We start from the raw sequence: 15,274 nt of genomic DNA, 5'->3' as shown, positions 1-15,274 counted from the left end.
GCTTGCACCATGTATTTTGCACAGTTGGTGAGTGCAACAAAGGGGTTATATGGAGGATTTACATCTCCGTTAAAGGGGTTTGTTCACCTTTGAGTTAACTTTTAGTATGATGTAGAAAGTGATTTTCTGAGCCAATTTGCAATTGCTTTTCATTTTATATTATTTGTGCTTTTTTTAGTTATTTAGCTTTTTATTCAGCATCTGGTTGCTACGGTCCAAATTACCCTAACAACCATGCATAAGAGACTGGAATGTGAATAGGAGAGGACCTGAATAAGTAATAAAACGTAGCAGTAACAACAAATGTGTCATTTTTGCTTTTGTTTTTTTCAGATGGAGTCAGTGATCCCTATTTGAAAAATAGAAAGAGTCAGAAGTAAAAGGCAAATAATTTAAAAAAAAACTATAAAAAATAAATAATGAAGACCAATTGAAATGTTGCTTAGAATTGTCTGTTCGATACCATACTGAAAGTTAACTTAAAGGTGAACCACCCCTTTTTTATAGTCTAATATCAGCAAGCCAAATCTGCCCAGTACTCTCTATATGTTGGACAAATACTGATATTCAGCTGGCAGCTCTCTCTGGACCATTCTTTACAATCTGTAATTAAAGGAAACATAAACCTGAAACCCTTGGCTTTCCGAAATAGGCATAACAAACATAATTGCACACTCAATAGGGTTCTCAGAGGAGAATTAGCCTCACTAGTCCTATATGCAACATCTGGCTCTGATCTCATATATTGAGATTAATGTGCAATCTCTAACTGTGCCAGTATAGCGCTGCTGCATTGGAACGTCAGGGGAGCAGATGTAGCGATGTTTATGTTTTCAGAGCCAGAAGAAATATGGCCAATGCCTCCAGAGATCTTCATGTTCAGAAAAAAAAGGACATGGGTATACACAGAGGAACGAAAAATCCTCTATTAAGGCCAATGGTTCTCAAAGAGTTGGGAAAGAGTTTTATTGAGCATTGTTGCTTTAAGGATTCAGCTTTGACCTTTGGTAATATGTAGTTGTATGGAATGAACTATAGAACTATGGAATTGTAGTTCAGCAACATTTCGTGGGTGGGGTGAATCTTGCAGGGAGTGGACAGGGTTTGATGAATCTTGCAGGGAGTGGATTGTGCTTGGTCATACTGGGATTTGGTAAATAAGGGACATGACCCGCCATCTCTTTTTGGGCTACATTCTACTTGTTGGCAGGGTCCACTGTCCAGGTGACTGGTGGGCTAATAATTGGGGTCCTGCTATTATAGTAGTATGGGTCCCCACTAATTGCTGCCCTGGTTCTTGGTGACTTCCCATTAATCACTATAAATATGCCAATAGGATAGGCAGACGCACCATGGTTCACAGTCCCCTGGGGAAATATTAAGCTGTTGTTCTAGTCACTGTCCACAAGGTGGGGCCCTTTGCCAAGCCTTCCTTTTGCTTTCCGTCCCATGTCTACTGAACAACCTGGATATTTTGAAAAAAGCAGAAGGGGTTAATGATACATGGGCCTGTGCAAAATGGAGAAATCTGTCTGGTGACCACACTAAAGGGTAAATATTTTGACTGCCCAAAACACACTTAACCAATAACAGATGTGTTCTATGGATCATTCCCTAAGCTAGTCAACCCCCATTCAAAGCTGTCCTCCATTGCCTTTGTAATTTGGTATAACCCCCAACAGGGGCAGTGTAACCAACCCTCTAGCAGAGCATTCTGGGAGTTGTAGTTCCAGCTATCCAAGCCTGTATAACCCTTACCCCTTCCCACCACTGAATGGGAATATAAACTTATTAAAGGGAGTATAAACTTATTAAAGGGAATATAAACCCTTCAATATTGAAAGTAACTTTCTGAGCATTTTTGGCATAACTAAACCCTCAGCCCCCCCACTATGGTGCCTCGTCCCTCATGAAAATGGAAAATTCCAAGGCAAAAAAATTTACTTTCTTTCCAGGAATTCTGTTTTGAATACACAATGGAGATGTAGCTCCAGCCACTGTTTATTCTCTCTCCCTAAGATTAATGGCATTTGTGTGGAAACACTTAGTGGGCTTCAACAGATGCAGCTCAGAAATCTTGTTTTGTGCCAATATGTTTTTAATAGAAGAGAGATGTTCCTGTATTATAGAAAGTTATCAGAGCTTCTGTGTTTCAGACACTGGCACAGACACACTGGTGACGGTGAGCTCTAACAAAAGAGAATTGCCTTTGTGATTTATGATGCATTGGCTGATATCCTCGTTACTCATGCAGAAAGTATTGTCCAATCAGACTGTCCCAATAGACACAAATATCTAGTTTGTGGGCTTGGTTTGGGTATAATTGTTAGAACAGGTGGAGTCACCTACTTAGTTCCTCAATCCTACTTAGTTGGCAGGGTCCACTGGTTGACAGAAAGTGGGCCTCATAGAGGGCCAAGTTACAGTTTTGGATTGGAGGGTCCACAGGTTCCCCAAGCAGCAACCAAGCAGCTGCAATTGGGGGAGATCAGAATGGTGTGGGTCTGAGCCGACCAGGTTTTTTCCCGGTGTCCCGCCAGCCCAGTCCGACCATGCCTGGCTAACTATGTAATAAGGGGCTTCACGATTTCTGCACACAGTTTTAGGTCTACAAAAATGGTATTGTGCAGAGTTTGCAGTTTATAGGGCAGTGGGTCAACAAATGACTGTCCTATTGTTCATCGTCGTCATCATCATCATTACAGAAGATGTGATTGTCCTTATAAACCATACCTACCTGCACTTTAGAGTTCCTCAAGGCTCTGTTCTAGGCCCCCTGCTGTGCTCGCTCTATACAACTTCGCTAGGAAAACGTATTCAGTTGTTTGGACTTCAGTATCACCTTTATGCTGATGACACCCAACTCTACTTGTCTACTCCTGATCTTTCTAATTCTGTCCTTTCCCAAGTCACAGACTGTCTCTCTGCTGTCTCCTCCTGGATGTCACAGCACCACCTGAAACTGAACCTTTCTAAAACAGAACTCATCATATTTCCTCCAAGATCTTCCCCTGTCCCTCAGATATCACTCACCATAAACAACACCACCTTTCATTCCACCACACAGGCACGCTGCCTAGGAGTTATCTTAGACTCACATCTGTCTTTTTCACCACACATCCAAACACTTGCAAAATCTTGTTGTATTCAACTGCGTAACATTGCTCGAATACGACCCTATCTCAGTTCAGAATCAACTAAAACACTGATTCAGTCTCTCATCATCTCCCGCCTTGATTACTGCAACTTACTCCTCACAGGTATTCCAACAAATTGCCTTTCACAACTCCAATCTGTTCTAAACGCGGCCGCTAGACTCATTCATCTAGCTCGCCGCTCAACATCAGCTGCTCCCATATGCATGTCCCTTCACTGAGCTTTCTGAATAACGGATTTTCCAGATGACGGATCCCATACCAATAATTCTAATGAGGGCATAGATCTAATTCTGGACAGATTGATCAAATGGCTCCAATCAATATTCTGTTTTATTTGAGCCGGGGGGAAGCATATTTTAGTTTCTATGACAACATTAAGCTTGAAAGTCTAGAATTTGTATTAAACTGTGTCAGAAAGGTTTATATTTCCTATTCAAGCTAAAGCTCTCATTTAATCTTAACTAAAATATTTAAAGCCGTTAGAATGATACATTGTGAGTGTGAAACACCTACATGGGCTAAGAGTGTCACAACTCCATTAATAAGGTAGTTTATCTTTCACGTTGCCCCAAATACATGCAAGAAAATGTTTATTTTATTTGTGGGGCTGGGACCAGAAACTTACACCCCTGTCTGTATCATCTGTAAATTTCTGATCTGCGTTTAATACATACATTTGCAAATACTGACGTGATAAATAAGACATAACTAGGCCACAAGGCTTATACCAACTTGAAATGGCCCTAAGCCTTTCTGACAGATTTGTGTGATTCCATAAATGATTTCCTCAAAAGAAGTATGTATTTTTGGTACGTGTATGCGACACGTGAGACATAGAAAAATACAACTGACTAATATAATATAAATGATATAGAATGAATGATTTAATGTACCAGTGATATGTTTAACCCTTGGGCAGGAGACAGGCCAATGACATGACGTAATGGTTACACAGGAGGAACACGATGCCCGGGGGTTAATGAATAAGTCTGACAAATCAATGGTAGGAATAAAGAAAGGTGCTTGTCTAGACAGGGGACGAAAAAAAAATCCACATAATAATGAGTCAGATTGTAAAGAACTAGAAATACTGGTCTAGAAAGAGGGTCAAATGTTCAAAAATGACATGTAAAGCGATAAAGGGGTAGGTCACCTATAATTTAACTTTAACTGTGATGCAGACAGAGATATTCTGAGACCATTTGCAATTGGTCTTAATTTTTCTTGCTTTTTCTTTTAGTAGCTCTCAAGTGGTTTATACCCCATCCCGGCAGATTAATTAGCTCCTGATGACGCAGACCTGACCCTACTAAGGAAATGACTGGGATTATTGCACAGTCTTTGCAAAGTGCTATAGAATATATTGGCGCTATATAAATAAATTATAATCCAGAGATGTGTGATAACTCCATGTAATCGGGGGACAATCATTCACTTTTGGCATTTTGATACATTCCTTTCCATGTGCGATAAAGAGGAATTTGGGTTTATAATTGAGGGGTGACATATTTGCTTATTTTATTTATAAAAACTGGACGATGACGTAGAGCTGGAGGCGGGGTAGTGATGTCAGGGGGTGGGGCAATGAAACCAAATGGTGGGGTAGTGGTATCAAGGGTCTGGGCTGTGAAATCAGGGATTGTGTGAATCTGGGGTGCCAGTGTCAGAGTTTTGCTTGGCTTGTAGACATGGGCACAATCAGTAATCATGTGACCTCATATTACTTGGTCTCACATCAGCTTTAATTGGCCAAATATTATGCCCTCCTACGGGCTTCCCTGATAGATATCTGCCCGAAAATCCCCAACTGCCTGCCTGTACTGTATTGTAATCCCCTCAACCTCGCCAAATGAGTGGATCTTTACATGTATGGCCACCTTTAGTTACCAGCCCCCCCCCAAAGGTGGCACCAGTTATTAGTCCACTGGCACCCTGGGCCCTACAAGTAGATTGGGTCCCCAATGAAAAACAAGTGCCCCTACAAGAATGGTCATGTCCCTGATCTGCTCAGATCATAGATTTGCCCAAACGGCAGAGGATCAGCTGGATTTCTTCATTACAAAGTTGACATATCTGCAATTACAAACACGTTGCAACTTGGAATCTCTTGGGGTCACCTTTGCCATGGGATTCCTGTCTGGAGTACCCCTGATTGTGGCTCTCTTTTCAGAAGCCCATAACAAGGACATCACAGACCGTCAAGTTCAAAGCTTATTATTATTATTAGACAAAAAGTCTATGGCCATGGCTATACTTCTGGTTATAGAAATTGATCATCAGTTTTTATTTAGTGCCACTAATTACAAACGAATGTGCCCAAGCTATTGTTCCTTTCAGTTATTTTATGTTCATTTGGGCTCAAAGTGACTCCCCGCCGTGCCTTTCAATGGAACCACAGACAGGAAGCCTGTTGTGTAAAGAAAAAAGCATCCCTGTTAATCTCTTATTCAGCTGTTAAGGCTAAGGCCACACTAGGCGATAGTCACCGCGAGTCAAATCGCCGCGCTATCGCCTAGTGTGGCCCTGCCCTAAAGCAACAGTAACACAAGATAAAGATGCCATAACACAATGCGACTGAGCAAATGATCCCCCATTTAATTGTACGATCGGCAATATACGCAGAGATATTATCGGCAGGCGACCAAATGGCCAAATGTCGGGACTCTCCACACACGGTCCGAAAATCGTATGAATCCACGATTCATACGATCGGATCGTTGCGTCTATGGCCAGCTTAAGGCTAGATGGTGCCAAACAGAACGTCATGAAGTACCTGTCAATCAGCATTACAAATAATAGAACGTAACTTAAAGTACAAAATAACCTACTGCAGTATTCGGTTTTATAATGTTCATTGCTACAGAGATACCAGAGTCCTAGGTGCGTCCTACCGCACCCCCAGGGTGTGTTGGTTTGTTTGTTATAGGGCGGAACAGAACGAATGTCCCGGTCACCTCTGGCTGGGACCATACAGAACCTTGGCCCTACACCTGGTTTTAAATGACTTTGGGTTGAGTCACTCAGGGTCCAACTTTTAGTTAGCACATCGATCATATCACTCTCATAGGCTCGTTGTCCACATACCGTACAGGGTTACAACTGGCTCTACCACACCACCTGTGCCAAAGGGGATTTATGCTTTGCACCACCTAGACTCTGGATATAAAGGACCGGCCTCAATAGCCCAACAACAGTTAGAGGTCATCTTAATCCTTTGAGACTATGCAATGAACATAAGAATAATATGCAGTAGTTAAAGAGAGCATTACTACGCAAACTCACTGATTTTACTGACCGTTACCTCTATCACCAGACTTGCCTTCGCCTACTCAGACCTGGCGACGTGCAATAGAGTAGATAGGAGTTCCTTAAAAAAAAGTTGAAAATTTTAATAAGTCCAAAAAAACGCTGGCGTCTTTTCCTTTTTACTGGGTGATAGGCTGAAAAAGATCGAAATTATTTTTGGGGTACCCTCCTTCCCCCCATTTGATAACATTTGGCACCTACATTAAACTGTCGGCACATGTGTAGGGCAATATATCGACTCTATATAATTTTATTAAGTTTCCCTGGGCTTGTGTAGTGTAATGTAGTTGCTGCAGCATATACGGCCATTGTACTGCACACCTTATGCAAATTAGCCAACGCCAACTTCGAACTGCTGAGCATATTTTCACTAGCGCAACTTCGCCAGGGTTCGTTACCCTGTGCGAAACTTTGGATCTTCGTGAATTAGCATTGTCCAGGTGAATTTACGCCTGGCAAAGTGTTGCGATGGGCTCAAAGCCAGCGCTGGCGAATTTTCACTGGTTAGGCTAAGGCCACACTAGGCGATAGCGCCGCGATTTGACTCGCGGCGACTTTTCGCCGCGACTTTTCGTCGCGACTTTTAAGCAATCGCTGGGGAAACTTTTGCGCTGGCGTCTATGGGGAATCGCATAAAATCGCCAGCGTAAAAACACACGCGGCGATCTTTTCTCTACTGTCGCTCGAAATTGCCTCGCTAGGCGATTTCGAGCGACAATAGAAAAAAGATCGCCGCGTGTGTTTTTACGCTGGCGATTTTACGCGATTCCCCATAGACGCCAGCGCAAAAGTTTCCCCAGCGATTGCGGCTTAAAAGTCGCGGCGAAAAGTCGCCGCGAGTCAAATCGCGGCGCTATCGCCTAGTGTGGCCTTAGCCTTAGTGAATTTGCCCCAAAGTTTGAGGAGAAGAAGAGAAAGAGGCAATAGTATGAGAGAGAGAGAGGAGCTGATGAATGGGGAAAAGGAGGGAATGGAGAGAGCTCTTTGGTAACACTGGAATGAAGCATCAGAGAAAATGCAGTTGCTGACTGTGATACAGGGACTCCCCCTGAGAGTATATGGGGGGAGACACAGACAGAGACATACTGTCACCCTCCTCCCCTTCCCCAAACACAGGGGCAGCAGGGAGGGTCTGGCTTCCTCTTACCTCATATCATCTCCCCCTGACTTCCCAACAGCAAGGGAGGAGGGAGAGGGAGCAGGACCTTATAACAAAAGGAAAAGCAGCAGCTGAAACTTCCTGCAAAGACACAGGCAGAGACACAGAGGAGGACGGAGGAACAGGGGCAAAGCTAATAAAGGCAGAGATAGAGAGATAGAGAGACAGACACCAACACACACAGAGGATCCCAGTAGGTGTGGGGGAGAGAGGGGGGAGAAGCACATACAAAGGACAAGAGGAAGAATAAGGGAAGGGGATAGGTAAAGGATGGAGTGTGAAACGGTCCCCACCTCAATCCTGAGAAGGAATTCCAGCAAGAAAAGCCTGCAGAATCTACTAAGGTGAGAACTGAGGGGATGGGGCGCAGTAGAGATGGTTGGGTGGGAAGAACAAAGAGAGAGAAAGAAAGGCAAAAGGTTGAGACATGAGCAGAGGGATGAAATGAAAGGATGGGGCAAATTGTGCAGAAGTACTGGCTACAGTCAAGTAGGAAATACGTGAGAATAGATGGAAAGGTTAATGGGATAAAGAGGAAGAAAGAATATGTGAGGAAGAGGAGCATTTGGCTGAGGATGTAAAGGAATGTAACCAGTGAGGGGTGTGTGGGATGGAGGGAAAGGTAGGGAGAGGCAGGAGGTGGGAATTAGCAATGGGGAAGGTGTAAGTGTGTGACAATTTGTACAGATTGGGGTAATGAGTGGGTACTGGGTAGGTGGGATTGTTGAACATCAGTATAATGTGTTGTGTAGACGAGAAACACAAAAGCAATTGGTAGAGGTGTGTCAGTGTGGAAGCCCAAGTAATTGTATTGGGACCCCACAGAGCAAACCTGAATAACTGCAATGGCAACAGGGATAATATGTATGTAGATATATGTATATATAGCAGGGTCAAGACATTTCATAGTAATTTCAGCCAACCGGTGTTCCTTCAGCTGCTATTAAAGTACAACTTCCTTGCCCAACAGCCAAAGACCTGCAAGTGGATTCTGGGAGTTGTAGTTCAAAAACAGCTGAAGGCCCTTAGGCTGGACTATAATAATTTACATAAAACAATAGCTTTGGTCTCTGCCACTATTAAAAACAACCCTAGGAATGAATATTAGAAGGATTAAGGGAAAGTACAGGATTCAGTTCTTGGTTTCTTGTCTTCATCATCAGCTTGTTCTGAAACTTTCTTTTTATTGAAGAATAATTGATTAAGGCAAAGAAGTCCTATGCCAGCTTAAGTGAAAAATGATCTAAGTTCATACATGTAGTTACCTCCCTTGCTTGTTTTGTTCAGCGTTGCATTGTGTGTTTTTCATGAGAATCCCAGATTAAAGGGGAGGCAAACTGATCATTAGAAGGTATATGATTACTTCATGGAATACCAAAGTGGTGAGTAAGTAATAGAGAAGCAGAATGCTGGGTGGAAATGCAGTAAAACTGTGTGGGAGTGAATACTGAAGATGAAGATGGAATATTATTATTTTATTATTATTATTAATCTTTATTTAACATTGTGTTGATACAGCACATTGTTTATCACTCACATCTGTCTCTGTCCCAAGGGTGCTTACAGTCTATGTATATAATATAATAATATAATATATAAGCAGCGGAACAATAATACTGCTTAATATCATATATCCTGCAGTACCATGAAATCAGGCTAAAATGCCTGTGCCGTTAGCTGCAGATCTGATTGAAGATAATGGAGATGGAATGCCTAGGGTGGTAGCCGGAGATCTGATTCTTGCTGAAGCTGGTGGACACTGTGGAATGCAGTTGTATGTGGGGGAAGCTGGTGGAGTTTATAAAGGATGGTCAGTGTACAACGGAATGTCTATGGTGGTAGCTGGAGGTCTGAGTGTAGATAAACAGGATGGTCCCAGTGGAATAGAATGCCTATAGTAATACATGAGGGTAGATGGAGGTCTCTGTATATGTCTGAAGAGGATGATAAGTGCTGTATGGAATGTACATGTCAGTGGCTGACGGTTTAGTGTCTCTGCAGTGGAGGGATCACCAACCAGTGGCTCATGAGCAGCATGTTGCTCACCAATCCAACACCATGAATATTGCTCCCAGTGGCCCCAAAACGGCTGTTTAATTTAGAATTCCTGGCTTGGAGGCCAGTTTTAGTTGCAGAAAAAATTCCAAACAGAGCCTCCTGTAGGCTGCCAGTCCACATAGGGGCTACCAATTAGCCAATCACAGTCCTTATTTAGCATGGAACATTTACATGCTTGTGTTGCTCCCCAACTCTTTCTACATTTCAGTGTGGCTCACGGGTAAAAAAAAAGGTTCAGCAACCCCACAATAGTTACTGTTGAATGGAATGCCAGTGGTTATAGGTTGAGGACTGACTGCAGCAAAAGTAGAATGTTTATAGTGGTAGCTGGAGATCTAAGGGTGTCTTAAAATGCCTGTTGTCTCAGAGAAGATAAAGTGGGAGGACTAAAGGTGGCCATACACGTAGAGACCTGCTTGTTTCGTGATTTTGCCAAATGAGCGGATCTTTCCCGGATATGCCCAGCTTGAGGTGGGCAACATCGGGCTGATCCACTAACAAATGAGGTTCGAAATTCGATGGTATTTTTAGCCCTACCCGATCGACACCTGGCCAACTTTAGGCCAGAAATCGATCAGGGAAGCCTGTCGGAGGGATCCAGACACGGGCCAATAAGCTGCCGTCCAAGCGAGGCCACAAAGGCCCGGGCCTAGAGCGATAGAATAATGTCACTCCCCAGCCATCCGGTGCAGGCATGCATGTGCGCTCTCACCAGAGCGGAGTATATGGGCTAGCACTAGGACCATGCAGCCTTGGGGGCACAATCGCATTGGGATGTCTGTAGTGGTAGATAAAACAGACCATTACTGTGGACTGGAATGCGGAGGTTGGTAGCTGGAGTGTTAAGTGCTATATGAGTGATTTTCATAGAGGACATGATGAACACAAACACAAATCCATTTGTAAATTTTCTTGAGATAACCCCATTGATAAATTCCAGTTACCCATAGAGGCAACAAAGTTATGTGCTCAAACCTAAGGCAACCATAGTTTGTAGGCATGTTCTTGTGTCAAAGTACGACTGAGCCTTTGATTTTAATTATCCCTCTGGCAGCCATGCAATTAAAGTTCCTATCAAATGAGCCTGTATCATATGGGTCTTTGTAGTTTGGTCCATAAAGTTCCTAGTGATTTCATCGTTGGTCCAGCCCTGTGCAGTGTTGTTGTTGTGTGCTATAACAGTTTATTCTACTTGCAGCTGGTAGATAAGAACCTTGCGCAACAGTTTATATTAGTGGTATGGAAGCAATCTGTGCGTCAGAGAGCACTAACTAACATATCACTTTATGATGCTGTGCAAATGTCTAACTAGATATCATATTAGGGACGATGTGGTTAAGTGTCAGTTCTTTTTCTCCGCTTCTCCCTCCGCTAGAGAATGAATCATTGTTCTGCTTGTGCAGATGGTTCTGCATTACTCATTTCTCAGCCTTTTGCAGAACATCACCGAGCAGAATGTCTGGCCCACGTCTCTTTGCTCTTTAGGACAAAGCGTTTTCTTGCCCTTCGACCCTCCCCATTTACAAAACCCTTCCATGCTGACTGCAGATCGTCCTTTCATTTGCACACCTACATAGGTCCACATGAATTAAAAACGTTGCAGTGAGTCGGACTTCATATACAGATGTTTTGGAGTCTTGTTCTTTTGGCTAAAGATTTAGGCAGAGACTTCTTAGAGGAATATGTATGCGTCTGTACCAATGGTTGGATATATGTTGTCCACTCATGAACCAAGTGCAGCCTATGATCCAACAGGACTATTATTTGGTATAAGCACAAGTTTGCCATGTGCTTAGACAAAATCTATTGATCCAACCATGTACTTAGCCAGCCAATCAGTAGCACATGGCCAGCTTGCACTTATACCCAAATAATAGTCCCATAAGTGGATTTGGTTCATGAGTGACCAAAATTGATCCAATTAGTGATCAAACTGGTTGGATTGATTTAAGGTGTGGCCCATATGCTTTGGTTCAGTTACACCCAGGGTTGCTACATTTTCTGAAAAAGGTCTGCTATCTTTTTCCCCATTGGCAACACTGTCACCATGATATTTTTACCAGTTGGATCAGTAAAATATCAGCCATCTGGTGGCTGGAACCTCCCACGCCATGTCTGATGCATAAAAAGTGGAGGGGCCCCAATAATTCTTTTGTTTTTGTCTGCATCTAATCTGGCATTTTCCAGGCCCTTTATTGAAAATTGCTTGGAGTAATCGGTCTCAGAGCAATCTTGAGATGTTTATGGAAGCATATCCATTATCCTTATCTTAACAGAAGATCGTGATCCTGAAGGGCTAGCCATACAACTGTGGCTGAACTACAACTAAGTAGTCCACAAAAAGGCTATTATTATATATTGTGGTCAATTAAAAATGAGATGTGATAAGAGGAAGATCATTTCCCCCAGCCATGTTGGAATGCGGTGAATGCAGCAGCAGCACATAGTTTTTCTCAGAAAGATCCTGATTCAGTTTAATGAGAAAACGTTTTCTCCCAGTTTATCTCATGATAATTCCACTGGAGCCTATAGGGAGTGTACGAACTTCGACAAAGGTTTTTCTCATCACTCTAAATCTATGACCATTGAAATACAAATCTGTGTTAATAATCACGTTGAAACAATGAGTTCTGACTATAGGGTCGGACCCTGCCTGGGGAAGGTGAGAGGACTTGAAGCCCTACAATTACTGTCTTAAAATATAAGGGTCAATTACTTACTCCAACCCTGGACCTACTGTAATTTTTTGAAGGTGGTGGAAGCACCAGGGCACCCTGGCTTCAACAGACACACGCACAAAATATGGAACAAGAGGTGGGACAAAGGCAGTAGTGCTGAGCACAACTATCCAGAAGAGCAGCTGGTCCTGACTATTGAAACAATGTAGCAGAAGTCAGCTGATTAATACATCTGTCAAGAAGCATAAAAGGCATTGTAAGAACTGCAATCTTGGCTGGAGGAGACTTGGCTTTTGCTTCAATGGTCAAAACTGGCAGTGAGTGAAAAGAATAACAAGGGACAAACAGATATTGCTTTCAGTGGCAAGGCTATCTACATTAATTTTAAAATCATTGCAATATATTTTCTAGTTTTAGAAAAAAATGTGTTTTTGTGTTTGCCTCCCCTTTAATGTGACAGCATTGATCCAACAGCTAGTAGTTCAGTGGAAGGGAATGTTGCTAAGTGCAGATGTCCAGCACCAGGAGCAGAAATACACAAGTTATTATGTTGTCACCAGTGAAATATATGAAGGTTATGCAACTTCAATGGGCCGAGGATTCTTGTGCAACCCGCATCTCAAGATGTTGTATTGTATCCTGTTATGGAATAACCGTCCGGTGTGCTAATTGTATGCAGAGCAACTGTAGAATATTGATGGGTGGGGGCCGCGCTCTGAATATCTCATGATGGGAAGGTTAAAGGCCAGCAGGATACAAACCCGTGAGAACACGCATGTGTATTGTGCCAGAGGTTACACATTCCTGGGATGGAACCGGCTGTGCAGGGGGCTGATAATAACGTCACTTTTGCTCCTGCTGTTGCTGCTACTATTCTCACACCTACCTCGGGTGAATTGGGTTGGGCAGAAATCAATGATTACGAACATTGAGGGGTCTGTGGTCAGTTATGTATGCAGATATGTTGTCTAACCCCCATGTCATTGCCATGATTGTGGTCCAGTCCTAGATTTTTTGAAGCCTAAATTGTTACATACAATACATTTAGTAGGTATAGTAATGAGAGATGGTACCTGTAGTAACAGTGGGATAATAGTCTCTGGGAAGGGACTGTGGGATAGCAGGTATAGTAGGGAGAGATGATGCCTATAGTAGCAGTGGGATAATAGTCTCTGGGAAGGGAGTGTGCCTGTGGGATAGCAGGTATAGAAGGGAGAGATGGTGCCTATAGTAACAGTGGGATAATAGTCTCTGGGAAGGGACTGTGACTGTGGGATAGCAGGTATAGTAGGGAGAGATGGTGCCTATAGTAACAGTGGGATAATAGTCTCTGGGAAGGGAGTGTGACTGTGGGATAGCAGGTATAGTAGGGAGAGATGGTGCCTATAGTAACAGTGGGATAATAGTCTCTGGGAAGGGAGTGTGACTGTGGGATAGCAGGTATAGTAGGGAGAGATGGTGTCTATAGTAACAGTGGATAATAGTCTCTGGGAAGGGAGTGTGACTGTGGGATAGCAGGTATAGTAGGGAGAGATGGTGCCTATAGTAACAGTGGATAATAGTCTCTGGGAAGGGAGTGTGACTGTGGGATAGCAGGTATAGTAGGGAGAGATGGTGCCTTAAGTAACAGTGGATAATAGTCTCTGGGAAGGGAGTGTGACTGTGGGATAGCAGGTATAGTAAGGAGAGATGTTGCCTATAGTAACAGTAGATAATAGTCTCTGGGAAGGGAGTGTGACTGTGGGATAGCAGGTATAGTAGGGAGAGATGGTGTCTATAGTAACAGTGGATAATAGTCTCTGGGAAGGGAGTGTGACTGTGGGATAGCAGGTATAGTAGGGAGAGATGGTGCCTATAGTAACAGTGGGATAATAGTCTCTGGGAAGGGAGTGTGACTGTGGGATAGCAGGTATAGTAGGGAGAGATGGTGTCTATAGTAACAATGGATAATAGTCTCTGGGAAGGGAGTGTGACTGTGGGATAGCAGGTATAGTAGGGAGAGATGGTGTCTATAGTAACAGTGGATAATAGTTTGTGGGAAGGGAGTGTGACTGTGGGATAGCAGGTATAGTAGGGAGAGATGGTTCCTATAGTAGCAGTGGGGATGGTCATTATATTGCAGGTGACACTTGCCTGACAATCATCAGATCCCACCCTCATGAGACACTACAGCCCTACACTTACCACATCTAATGGAAAATGTCTCATTCTGGTTACCTATTTTTAGGTTGCAGGTACGGAGTGAAAGGATGCTGCGCTGCTTTTATTTCCTTTTTTCTCATCTTACAGCAGTGTCTATTTACAAGTCCAGGCTACAGTTTATATGGGGGTTGGTTAGCAACTAAGTGGATGTAAGTTCCGTGCTTCCTTTGTTACTTGTTGAAGACAATAATAAGAGTTACAATGGTTTGTTGTACAAGAGCGCTTCTCCTGCTCAGGCTGGCAGCATGCCTACATAGGTAAACTCTGGCCCAGGTTTTAGGGTCACCAGGGTTTAACTCTTCAGGTAGCTGAGATGTTCATCGAAAACTGTATTTAGAGAAGTTCCAAGTAGGGTCAGTTATACCTGCCTCCTATAATGAGAAAAGTGCAACTGGGGCTCACCACAAATCCATAATCCATATTCCACCTTGTCTTTTCAGACTAACCACCCAGTGGAGTGTGGAGGACGAGGAGGAGGCAGCCCGAGAGCGTCGCAGGAGAGAACGTGAAAGACAACAACAGGATGAGAGTGAAGATGGAGACACAGGAGAGAACATGACAGGGGGAACCTGCACCCAGAGTGATGACCAGTAAGCGTGGTTTCTGGGTCATAGCACCCATTTTCTACAATCTCTTGCTCCAAGTACCTTGGCCTCTTCCTTTATTAGCTTTAATTATTGATTTAGAGGGTGTTACCTATCCTCCATCCCATC

General features: G+C 43.2%; 1 protein-coding gene across 4 annotated transcripts in view; it reads left to right on the top strand.

The window, feature by feature from the left end:
• Positions 1-15,274, top strand: part of lsp1.L (lymphocyte specific protein 1 L homeolog) — a 51,605-nt gene that overhangs the window by 17,331 nt on the left and 19,000 nt on the right. For 3 of the 4 annotated variants that reach the window (XM_041589084.1, XM_018256355.2, NM_001127789.1), the window contains 1 exon segment: positions 15,002-15,151. In XM_041589084.1, the coding sequence (XP_041445018.1) occupies positions 15,002-15,151 (150 nt within the window). 4 annotated transcript variants of the gene reach the window in all.

This window comes from Xenopus laevis, chromosome 4L (assembly GCF_017654675.1).
Source record: "Xenopus laevis strain J_2021 chromosome 4L, Xenopus_laevis_v10.1, whole genome shotgun sequence".
NCBI classification, from domain to species: domain Eukaryota; kingdom Metazoa; phylum Chordata; class Amphibia; order Anura; family Pipidae; genus Xenopus; species Xenopus laevis.
The sequence above is the reverse complement of the archived record's forward strand: the minus strand, read 5'-3'. Positions and strand labels throughout refer to the sequence as shown.